The 12,520-nt window shown below is 42.0% G+C and overlaps 1 protein-coding gene across 3 annotated transcripts in view; it reads left to right on the top strand.

The window, feature by feature from the left end:
- LOC141207720 (cohesin subunit SA-2-like) overlaps positions 1-12,520 on the top strand; it is a 126,197-nt gene that overhangs the window by 94,146 nt on the left and 19,531 nt on the right. For 2 of the 3 annotated variants that reach the window (XM_073664432.1, XM_073664434.1), the window contains 6 exons: positions 158-231; positions 1,513-1,600; positions 2,213-2,293; positions 3,939-4,031; positions 4,351-4,489; positions 6,635-6,780. In XM_073664432.1, the coding sequence (XP_073520533.1) occupies positions 158-231; positions 1,513-1,600; positions 2,213-2,293; positions 3,939-4,031; positions 4,351-4,489; positions 6,635-6,780 (621 nt within the window). The remainder of the gene's footprint in view (positions 1-157; positions 232-1,512; positions 1,601-2,212; positions 2,294-3,938; positions 4,032-4,350; positions 4,490-6,634; positions 6,781-12,520) is intronic. The other variant, XM_073664433.1, reaches the window with a different exon arrangement.

The following is a 12,520-nucleotide window of genomic DNA, read 5'->3' as shown; positions in this document are numbered from 1 at the left end:
ATTTTTTTTAAATACTGCTAGATGTTAAACTGTTTAAAAGGCAGTAGCCGGTTCCGGATTTATGTTACTCATGGTTCGGACAGTATTAATCATGTGGCAGGTTCCCTTTAAGTACTCCTAGCTAGTTCAAAGTGAACCATTAGAGCTTTTGTTTTAGGGAGAAGAGCCTGTGACTGCAGAAGATGTGCATCCGATGTCCTGCACGCTAAGAAGACTCGCAGCTTTTCACAAGTGAGCCATTTGCAAAGCTCTTTCATATATTGCATGTGTTGCTTCAGTGCTAAGACCTGCTATCCAGCTAGATCTTCATATGACATGACATTTTTAAATTAAAGGGGTCGTTCACTACTGGACAACCTCTGCTTAATCAAGTGTTTAAATACAAACAGTGGATACTAACCCCCAAAGCAGCGCCGTCCGACTGATGTCGGTGCCTCTGCTCCTGGAGAGTGACTTGTTGCGTCACATGCTACTTGCCGCCAATGAGCGGCTTCAGCTCATCAATATTTCATGAAGATAATTGCTCTGACGAAATAGTAAAAGCTGCAGCTGACGAGCAACTTCTCATTGGCTGCAGCTGTCACATCTCTCCCCAGGAGCAACGGCGCCCCCATCGTTGGAATTGCGCCACTGCTGGAAGTCAGTATCCATAGTTTTTATTTTAATTAGGGTCCTGAATTGATTAGGCAATGTTGCCCAGTAGTGGACAATCCTTTTTAATTCTTTGATGTTTAAAAAGTAATAATCTGAAATGACTTCTGTAGAGGTTAAAGTAACCCCGCACGGTTCCTGTACCTATTCATACATTTCTTCAACATTTAGGTACATTTTTGGTTTTGGTGGACACTTTGTTCTATCTAGGTCATCCTCACAGCATGAACAGAGAAGATTTAGTTAACCTTGTAAGAAGGAAGTAAAATCCCTCCTGAACCTACAGAAGGTAAATTAGCACCTTCTACAGCAGTGACTTGGTGACCCTAAGACAAAACAGAACCTTAAGCACACTTTCATTTCTCACATTCTTTTTTTTTATGATGATTTTTACTGTAGTTTTGCAAACTACCAAATAAAAGAGTAGCAACATCCAGAAAAACTATAAAACGGATGGCCGCAAAGAGAATTTGATTATCTGTGATAATCGCAAATTAGTGTAAATTGTCAATGAGAAAACGGAGGTTCTGTAAATCGGCACTTGGGAACGACAGTATTAGGTGGTGAGATTAAAAGAAATGGCAAGGAAAAAGCCAACTCAGAACCAGTATTCACGTCTCACTTCTAACCCCTCTGCAGATCCATTCTTTTAGATTAATGCAGGAAGCTGCTGAGAGTCAGATAGTCCAAATTTTCTTTTAAATCAGATTGAATATTTTAGAAAAGTAGAACAAAAAGCGATAAATGCATCGGACAATTTGCCATTTCCAGGACCTTTGCTACTTACACTCGTTTCCATTCCCGATGATTTTTAGACATATATTAATGTGTGATGTTGTCTTCCATGTCTGTCATTTACAGTGCTCACAACCTCAGTGAGTGGGATCTGTATCAGAAGACGTCTGAACTGCTTACTTTTGATGCGCAGCGACAACGCTTGCCAGCTGAGGTAAAAATATGGGCATCGCAGCTGTACATATCCCTTTATGTGTCTTGTAATATAATGGATAACACAACCTCAGAAATCCTACTCCTTGGCTGCATGGCCGTCATCTACATCAGTATTATATTTGAAGCTACTATTTTGCTGCATCATTTTGACAAAATCTTCCTTATTTCACAAACTTGGGCAGAAGACCTATTTAAAGGGGTATTTCTCTCTGATTATGGTATGGCATATAGCTCTATGATGGATCAGACCTCTGGACTCCCTATATATGCAGCGTACCAATGGACAGAGCTTACTCTCTGTGTTCCTATACAGACCCAGAAGAAGCCAAGGCTATGGTGCAGTTAGATAGATGGTAGCGCTAATATGGAGGTAAATACTTTAAAGGAGCCCCACCTCTTAACTAGTGCTGTGACTCTTTTACTTTTTGGGATCCCGTCAGTTGGACATCCACCATGCAGGAAATTATGGCAAATGCTAGCAATATTCCACCACTTTTTATACAGTTTCTTCTTTAGATAGAAAACAAACATCCACTATAAAAGTGAAGTTGTTCTTTACTCACAAGTTAAGCAAACTATTTAATCGATATATATTATCTTCCTTGTCTAGCTGATGCTGCCTGCTCTCCAATGCACGTATTATAGCATTCTATGGCAGCTGTTACCTATCATAGAAGATCTACATACACAGGTACTTAGCTCCAATTTTTTCTTTTGTTATAATTAATTTGTTTTGCTGTCTACCTAAACTTAGGTGCACATTCACCCTGTGGCCATTAACAAACATAACCTAGGGTAAAAATAAATTGAGCAAATACCCTGCATAAAGCAACATGTAAACAATGTAGTGTACCTAGTTGACATTGTTCCAACCAAAAAAGCGCAAAAGACATCTCACCGCAACAAGGTGTACCCAGTCTAATGTAAAACCTCTCTATGTGCCAGCAGGCCTCAATAGACCGGGGCAGAGCAATGCTCCATTGAATGTTGAAACATGAAAAATTTATATACTAGAAGCATTGCTTCAAGGAGATAATGCTGTATACCGTATTTTTCGGACTATAAGACGCCCTTTTTTCCTCCAAAATTTTGGAGGAAAGTGGGGGGTGCATCTTATAGTCCAATATACATAAATGCTGTGGGTGATGGGGGATGTGGGGCAAGCGACAGTGGCGGAGTAACTGTGCACAGGAGGCAGCAGCCGCCTGCTGCAGCCTACACTGTGCCCGCTACTAAAGAAAATGCATATTAATTATCCTTAATAACTGGCACACTGTGCCCGCACCCATGGGTGTGGTGAATATTCATGCGCACGCAGTCCCGGCGTGGGGAGCAGTGACTATTCGGGCACAGAGCGGAACACAGCACTGGAGGAGAGAGGAGGTGAGTATGATTGTTTTTTTTTCTGTGCAGCGTGACGGGGATCAGGGGGTGCCAAGCATACCAGGATGAGGGGGCCATACATACCAGGATGAGGGGGGCCATACATACAGGGATGAAGAGTGCCATACATACCAGGAAGAGGAATGAAGGTACCATACATACCAGGAAGAGGGATGAAGGTGCCATACATACCAGGAAGAGGGATGAGGGGGCCGTGCATACCAGGCTGGGGGATTGGGGTGCCATGCATACCAGAATGGTGGATTGGGGTGCCATGCATATCAGGATGGGGATGAGGGCCATGTATAACGGGAAGGAGGGGGCCATATATACCAGGATGGGCCATATTAACAGAATTGGGGGACATTACCCCTATAACAGTGTCAGCAGCAGACCCCCTCCCTCTTAACAGGGCATCATGACCACCTTTTTTTCTTAAATTTTTTTTTCTATTTTCCTCCTCTAAAACCTAGGTGCGTCTTATGGTCTGGTGCGTCTTAAACTCAGAAAAATATGGTATATGTGGTTTACAGAGTCAGTACTTAGCTGTACAGACTAAGTGCACATGAATCACAAAGGTAGCTACTACACATAACTTAAAGAGGACCTGTGACCGTGTAAAAAGGGGCCCGTTTTTGCTCTTTATTCCCTCTGGTCCCTTAAGCATACAGTTTTATTATTAAATCCGCCATACGGTTCCATAGATATTGTCATTTTTATTTAGTGCTTATTTTTATGGCATCTACAAAGGGGCTTTGCTCACAGGGTAACTATACAGAACAGCCTAAAGACAGACCCCCAGAGAATGCTGTGAGCCGCACCCCTTTGGTGAAGACTATTAGCACTATATTAAAAATATCCTTTTGTTCTAGCAACTTTTTTGCGTTTCTTGAACTTTTCTCTGCATAGAGAAGTTAATACAATAACAATTTTTTTTTCTGGCAAATTTCTAGGAAGAGCTTAGTTTCTATGCAACTCGGGTGAAACAGTTTTGTCAGCTGTGTAGAAAATACTTGGGTCATAAAGATCAATTTATAGGCGAGCAGGTGAGTGATGGTGTCCAGTCTTCTCAACCCCTCGTCCACATTATCTCCAGATAATGCCCGTAAGAGGATAGATATGAGCCAGGAGCCCTGCAATATATTGGGTAAGTAAAATGGAGAGTGTACTTTAGTAAATGCTACTCATTGTTGATTGCTGAGATATTCCATTCCCATTTCAATAATGCAATATGGCTTCTCTGTAATTTTAGTAGGGGCAGTAACCTAACTGTTGTACCACCAGAGCATTGCTCCTCTGTATGACAGATTAAGTATGGTTGTGTGAACCCGGCCTGAATGCCTTTGTCTAACACGTCTTTTTCAGGCATTTCTTTCCCTGTGTGACCTCCTTATGTTACTACACTATAGAGGAGGCAGAATGCTTGGCTGTGTAGATTCAGTCCTGGAGTCTGAGCTGCTTTCCTTTGTCCGTCAACACGTTTTCCAGGGTCAGGAAGAGAAAGGTGATTTATTTAGAATTGTTTCACAATATATTTAAATAACATCTACTATATGTTAAAATTCAGAATAGTGAGAATGTAACATAAATGCAGCGAACGGTACACCCAAAGCAGAGGTGACCGGTGCTCCTAGTGTCAGCTATATGGTCATCTATTACTCTTTACATACATGTACATGGAAATTAGTCCATTAAAGTGGATCTCTAGTTCACAAAACGGTTTACCCTATCAAGGAATTCTGAGTTAATATAGGGGGGTCCGGCATTCAGGATTTTCATGTCTTGGCTGGAATGAGGAATGGTCTGTGTAATGCAGAACTTCTATACTCTATTACACAGAGAGACTAATAATTTTAATGGGCAGTGTGTAATGTTTTATTATCCCTGTAGTGGCGCTGCAGGGAGACTGTACAGTTACTATCAGGTTTCCCTGCAGATAAGTGCTGACCACTGAGTGACACTTTGTGAACATCTTATTGTGAAATGATATGAGTTGAGCAAAAAGATTTGCAGTACCTGGCCGGCAACCACAGCAGTTCTCCATGGCAGCCGGATCGGGGCAGTGTGAACTTCCTCGGCCGACACTACAGTGCCCACATCTTAGACCTAGTAATCAGAGGAGGAGTCAAGGATGCTGGCATTCAAGTGCCAGCCAAGGAAGTTCACACTGTCCTTGTGCAGTTGCCAACAAAAATTGATGGGGACGAAGTTGGTGGCCTAGTAATTGCATCCGCACCCAAGATGCAAGCATTCAAGTTCCGGCCAAGGAAGTTTACTCTGTCCTGATCTGGCTTCCATGGAGTACCTGACATAGACGAAGTTGCTGGCCTAGTAATTGTAAGAGGAACATGTCATGATTCCTCTTATCAGTGTTCTGGACGCACAGTTCTGCCATCCAATCTAGGTCAGGGGTGTGCTGAGCTGTCGGTATGGTGATAGACAACTCAGCTGTCCAATCAGATGCTGGGGCGTTCTGAGCTGTCAGTGTCTTGAGTGACAGTTTAGATGTCCAGTCAGGGTGTGTCGGGGCTTCATCCATGTGTTTCCTGCTCAGGGTAATTACCTGGATATTTAGCCTGCTCTCTGCCTTAAATTACTGCCAATTGTAGCTTTGTGCACGAGGTGTGTGTGCGTGCGCGCGCTCTGTGCTCCTAGTCTTGTATTCTTATCTTTGTTGCTCAACCTTGGATTTGCCTTTGACCTTGCATTTGCCTAGCCATTTTGTCATGATCTGCTCCCTTTTTGGAATTCTGACCCTGGACTGTGACACTGTGACCTGACTATGCCTTTGTCTCACACCTCTGTCTATGACGTACCCTCCTGGCTTTTAACCTCGGACCTCTTGACTACACAAGCCTCGCAGCTTGTCCGTGAGTATTGACTAGCGTGACAAAACCCACTTGATACCAACATTTGAGTGCCAGCCGAGGAAATTGACAATGCCCTGGTTCAGCTGCCTCAGGTACTGATGTGAACAATGTGGAGGCCTAGTAATGATGTGAGGCGCCCAGGACTCCAGCATTTATGTGCCAGCCGAAGAAGTTCGCATGGCTCTATACCAGCTGCCATGGAGTACTGATGAGGGCACCAAGGTCCTACAAATCTTTTAGGTTAACTCGATTAAGTGACCCTTCTTGGGATTATCCAAAGTAGACAGTCCTATGTATGTGTATTGAATTTATTTTGAAACATACTTTTACGTTGAAAACATTTTCCAGTTTTACATAACTCTACCAAATACATATGAATAAATACTGTAAATTGCGTACAAATAATGATACTAGAAAACATGACTGCACAAGCGTTATGTGGCTGTTATAGTGCACACCATCCTTTGGGGGAGTCTTTGTAGTCTTCTCAGACAATGTAAAGGGCAGCAGATCTCTTAGGTTTTAGAAGTTTTGACCCTTTTGATAGTCACATTTAAGACGCCTGTTTTTAGAACTCCTATATGAAGGGTTACTGTGGATAAAACTATTGTCAGATCTGTGCCAGCAGCGGCACACAATGAGGGCAGTATCATCTGAGGCTAAAAGCACTACTGCTGTGGGTTTTTTGTTATAGTTAAAAATGAAATGTCATATAATTATCACTTGTCCAGTATTTATGTGTCACTGTGGAGGAACTAACTGTCCTTTATTATTTTAAGACGCAGTTGTGCCTGAGACCAATGAGGACATGACCCTGGTTATTTTACATAGGAAGAGGATGCTGCTGGCTGTTTATTGCAAGCTAATAGCTTCCAGCGTAGTTGAAATGTCTGCAGTAGCCGAGATTTATAAGCAGTATATGAAGGTAAATTACAACCCTATGTCCAGCATTTCTTTCTTACGTTACTATGTGTTTCTGTTCGCATTACACTGAACATTCTCCTTTATGAACCATTCTTTATTACAATCAACTATGTTAAGAGATTGACTATCTGTTCAGAAATTTGGAAAATGCAGTATATTACACTGATCGGTTAGTTTTCTATTTATTGTCACTTTATGCAGCTTATGAAAAATGTATTGCTACCTGCTGGTGACAAATCCAATCAGGGCACTATTTGTTCACACATTTGGGATTCTGCTGACATCCTATTGGCAATGTATAGGAATGAGGTATATTGTACCCTATTCAGATGTGGAAAAATAGTAAAAAAAAGTAATATAAAATGTTAAAATTAACAGTAGAAAACCCCCAAAATATCTCCATAGCTGGAGCCTAATCTATGCGCAGATCCAACAGCCAATGGAGGAATCCATGTTTTGGCTCTCCTGTATATTTTTTGAAAAATAATAAAAAAAAATCCTTGTTTGCATGAATAATGCATATGTTTCTATTAATCATTAAAGATACCGCATTCGCATTAGATAAAAGTCAGCCGATCCCACCCAAATCCCAGAACTGATCAGCGACTATTGTGAATACAATACACTTTATTGATCCTGGGGGAAATTGTAGTATCACAACAGCACAACATAAACAAGAACATGAAACGCCAAGTTGCAATATTTTTTTGTGCAAATTTCAAGTTACGCAAAAATATTGCAACTTATTAAGGTGTTTAGTTTAGAAGAAAAAAGGTCACCTCACCCAAATATGAATGAAGGATCAATGCAGGGAAACTTGTGGTGCCACAGGAAAGCCAATGAGAACAAAAAGAAATTCCAGCATCAGGATCTTCATTAAAACACCCTTTAATTCAAAATAATGAAAAATATCACAACTCCAAAACCTACTATAACTATCAAACTCATTTCAGAATGGTGTCTTTAGTCATTATAATAATTATCTAAAAATATTTAGATTTGAGAGTCCTCAGTGGTTGATACCTTTTAATGGCTAACTGAAAAGATGGTAACAAATTGCAAGCTTTCAAGACTACTCTCTTCATCAGGCATAGTATAACCCAATATCTGAAGAGTCACATATTTATACACAATAAGACACACAAGGGGAAAAAAAATGCACTAGGTAAGACAGATGATGAAAAGCAGAGTTATTATGGGAGAGGTAAACAGTTCTGGCTATAAATATTTTAGCAGTTAATAGATAAGGAGTGTGAAGGTTTTATTGTCCTTTGACCAGGTCCAGTGTTGTGATGGCCTCACAATTCTGAGGAGCACATTCCTTAGTTGATGTAGAATGACATAAATCCATGTGACACATTCATTCCTGCTCTGGAAGTGTTAAAGGTCATCATCAGTTTATATTCTGAGATTCTTCTTTCTCTTTGAGATTTGAAGTTACCTTTTAATACTAGTAATTTCATATCTTTTATGCTGTGATCAGGGGAACAAAAATGCTTGGCTACAGGCAGATCTATTCTTTTTTCTTTTATTGTGTGGCGATGATGATTCATCCTTGTTCTAAGTTTTTGCCCTGTCTCCCCTACATAAAGACCCCCAGCTGGACATTTGGTACATATAATTAAGTACACTACATTAGATGTGATACAGCTGAACGTACCTGGGATCTTATAGTCCTGATGTGAATTGGGAATCTTTATCTTGTCTGTGGTCGTTATAAACGGACAGGTTTTATATTTTTTCTGGTTAAAAGGAAAGGTACCTGTAGCTGGTGGAGATGACAGGGAGCTTCTGACAATGATGCTTCTTAGATTTGGGGGCTGCCTGAAACACAGAAGTGGGGGGTCTGGAAATATGGATTGTAATCGGGCATCTTTTTGTAGTAAGGGTTGTAGTTTCCGTACAGCTCTTCTTAGCACCTCCAGATTTGGATTGTAGGTGACTACTAGAGGCACCCGGTTGCTTTCTTGTTTGGTTTTGTAATGTAGGAGATGATTCCTTCATATTCTGGTGGCTCTTGTAATCTGGTTCTCAATTGTTCTCAGATGGTAGCTCTGTTTCAAAAAGGTCTTTCTGAGGCCATCAAGGTGTTTGTCTCTATCCATCTGGTTGGAACATATCCGATTGTATCTGATGGCTTGGCTGTAAACAATAGAGTTTTTTATGTGTTTTGGATGGAAACTGTCCCAATTAAGGTATGTAGGACGGTCGATTGGTTTCCGGTACAAGGATGTCTCTATTTCATTGTTCTGTAGCTTGATGATGGTGTCCAAAAAGTTAATTTCAGTACAGGAGTAGTTGAGTGTTAGGTTGATGGTGGGATGAAATCGATTAAAGTGTTCATGGAACGTCTTCATTTGTTGCTCAGACCCCGTCCAGATGATTAAAATATCGTCAATGAAACGATAGTAGGCCAGAGGCCTGATGGGACATGAGGACAAAAAGTCACTTTCAAGCTTGGCCATGAAAAGATTTGCGTACTGTGGAGCCATTTTACTTCCCATCGCTATACCAGTTTCCTGTAGATATATGTTGTTATCAAATTCAAAGTAATTGTGGGTGAGGATGAATTCTGTAAGTTTGACCACAGAATCAGCAACAATTCCTTTATTTTCTATGAAGATTTTGCAGGCATTTAATCCATCCTTGTGTGGGATATTAGAATACAAAGATTCCACATCCATGTTGGCCAGGATGGTTCCTTCTGGTAGAGGACCTACTGCTGCTAGTTTATTCAGTAGGTCTGTCGTGTCCTGAATGTAGCTGGGTGTACTCTTTACCAGTGGTTTAAGAACACACTCTACCCATCCAGAAACTTGCTCAGTAAGGGTGCCCACACATGAAATAATTGGTCTTCCTGGATTTCCAGATTTGTGGATTTTGGGGAGCATATAGAATGTCCCTATTCTTGGACTCTCTGGTATCAGGTCATCGGCTCTTATGGATTCATCAGGCAGACACGATATCAACTTGTTTACTTCCTTGTAATAGTCCTGTGTAGGATCAGACTCCAGTTTTTTGTAGTAGCGCGTGTCCACCAGTTGTCTGTTTGCTTCCTTCATGTAGTCTGATGTGTTCATCATGACTATTGCACCACCCTTGTCAGCAGGTTTAATGATGATTTCTTTGTTGGTTTTCAAAGATTGTATGGCCTTTCTCTCCTGGGCACTGATGTTGGATGCTTGTCTCCTGTTTGTGTCTAAGATGGTGGATTTTATCACATGTCTGAAGGAGTCTATATATGTATCCAAATGAGGGTTTCGTCCAGGTGGAGGTGGCCAATCTGACCTCTTCTTGGTTGTCAAGATTCCTTTTCCTTCAGTTAGGGTGGGTTCTGAATCTTCTGTAGCATTGACGTAGTCCCTCAGGCGCAGTCTCCTGAAATAATTTTCCATATCACTACAGAGTTCAGTTTTATCTAGGGCCTTAGTAGGACAAAATGAGAGTCCTCTAGAAAGCACGGTCAGCTCCGCTTTGTTTGGTGTATAATCTGAGAGATTGATGACACAGTTAGATGCTTCTTTGTCTGGAATGGAGTGGTTGTCCAAATTGTCAGGTTTTGGCTTTGTTTTGTAACTGTTTGTATATCATCCTGAGTTTAGGCGCAATCTGTGCAGTTTCTTTTCCTTGTTATGAATCAGAAGGGTCCGTAGTTTGTTATAGTATTGCTGTAATTTTTGCTCTGTGTTTTCTGCAAGTGTTTTCCTCCGAGTTTCAAATTGCCCTTGGACTTTACTCTTGATGCTGTAGAAGACATGCAAAAGGTGGTTCCTTAGTCTCTCAGAAGTCCTGTGGCAAAGGTTTTGTGCATAATGAGTATTGTAGGTATGAAGAATTGGGTTTGTAATCCAGAGTCCTTTGGGAATTAGATTCTCCTTTTTGCATTTAGATAAGAAAAAAATGTCGCTGTCCAATTGTGCACGTTTCTTCAGAAGTGGCTTAAGTTCCATGAAGATGCGGTACATTCTGGTATCCTCCATTTTGATATAGGGAAAATATATATTCTTGTACCGTGTTAGCCAGTAGATAGAAAAATATTTAGATTTGAGAGTCCTCAGTGGTTGATACCTTTTAATGGCTAACTGAAAAGATGGTAACAAATTGCAAATTGTGTCATCAATCTCTCAGATTATACACCAAACAAAGCGGAGCTGACCGTGCTTTCTAGAGGACTCTCATTTTGTCCTACTAAGGCCCTAGATAAAACTGAACTCTGTAGTGATATGGAAAATTATTTCAGGAGACTGCGCCTGAGGGAATACTACAATGCTACAGAAGATTCAGAACCCACCCTAACTGAAGGAAAAGGGATCTTGACAACCAAGAAGAGGTCAGATTGGACACCTCCACATGGACGAAACCCTCATTTGGATACATATATAGACTCCTTCAGACATGTGATAAAATCCACCATCTTAGACACAAACAGGAGACAAGCATCCAACATCAGTGCCCAGGAGAGAAAGGACATACAATCTTTGAAAACCAACAAAGAAATCATCATTAAACCTGCTGACAAGGGTGGTGCAATAGTCATGATGAACACATCAGACTACATGAAGGAAGCAAACAGACAACTGGTGGACACGCGCTACTACAAAAAACTGGAGTCTGATCCTACACAGAACTATTACAAGGAAGTAAACAAGTTGGTATCGTGTCTGCCTGATGAATCCATAAGAGCCGATGACCTGATACCAGAGAGTCCAAGAATAGGGACATTCTATATGCTCCCCAAAATCCACAAATCTGGAAATCCAGGAAGACCAATTACCGTATATTCCGGCGTATAAGACGACTTTTGAAGACTGAAAAATCTTCTGTCTAGTCTGGGGTCGTCTTATACGCCGTTAATGTTTTTGAACTTTCAGAAATTGACATGCGGGGATACTCTGGGCGTGTTAATAAGCTGCCGTGGCCGTATCCCTGCCATGTGGGAGTTAATATAAGGTGGAGGGAGTTAAAATACGGCGGCGGTAGGTCCAGACAGTCAGCGCTTCTGTGCTGAAACTGACACATCGCTGCGCTGTGTCTTCTCAGGCCTGGGACACAGCGCAGCGTATTCCCAGCAGCGGAGACAGACAGAACCTAGCGAACTTTTCTGACGCATCGCAGTGTCTTCCCAGCTCCGGACACAGCGCAGGGCTTCTGTGCCGACAGCTTTCACTTGTCACAGAAGCGCTGCGCTGTGTCCGGAGCTGGGAAGTTCGCATCGCTTCTGTGACAAGTAGTGTTGAGCATTCCGATACTGTAATATCGGGTATCGGCCGATATTCGCGGTATCGTAATTCCGATACTTAATTCCGATACTATTACAATATCGAATACCGGAATCGGAAGTTCCCATAATGCCTGCGCTCTGCAGTGTCTCTGAAGGATGACGAGCTGGATGGCAGAGCTCAGCTGAGATCCAGCCTGTCATCAGAATGCCATCCCAGCGTGGGAGAATTCTCCTGATTGTTTAAAAGCCGGCGGGCGGTAAAAAGCCGCCGGCTTTTAAACAATCACACAGCCCCATACTGCTTCCCCGCAGCCTCCCACCCCGATCCTCCGCTCCCCTCGCCACCTCCCATCCAGATCGTAAGTTAGGACCGGGCGGGGAGTGCAGCACAAAGGAGCGGGGAGCGAAGGACCCGGGCGGGGAAGCCGGCAGTGAAAAGACTTCACCGCCGGCTTTCCCGTTCTGTGCTGCGCTTTCCCGCTGGTTATTTCAAATGAACAGCTGAGGTATCAGGTGATGC

Source organism: Phyllobates terribilis, unplaced genomic scaffold (assembly GCF_046119375.1).
Source record: "Phyllobates terribilis strain yellow unplaced genomic scaffold, ASM4611937v1 Scaffold_2__4_contigs__length_985480577, whole genome shotgun sequence".
Lineage (NCBI taxonomy): Eukaryota > Metazoa > Chordata > Amphibia > Anura > Dendrobatidae > Phyllobates > Phyllobates terribilis.
This window is presented reverse-complemented; position numbering and strand designations above follow the sequence as displayed.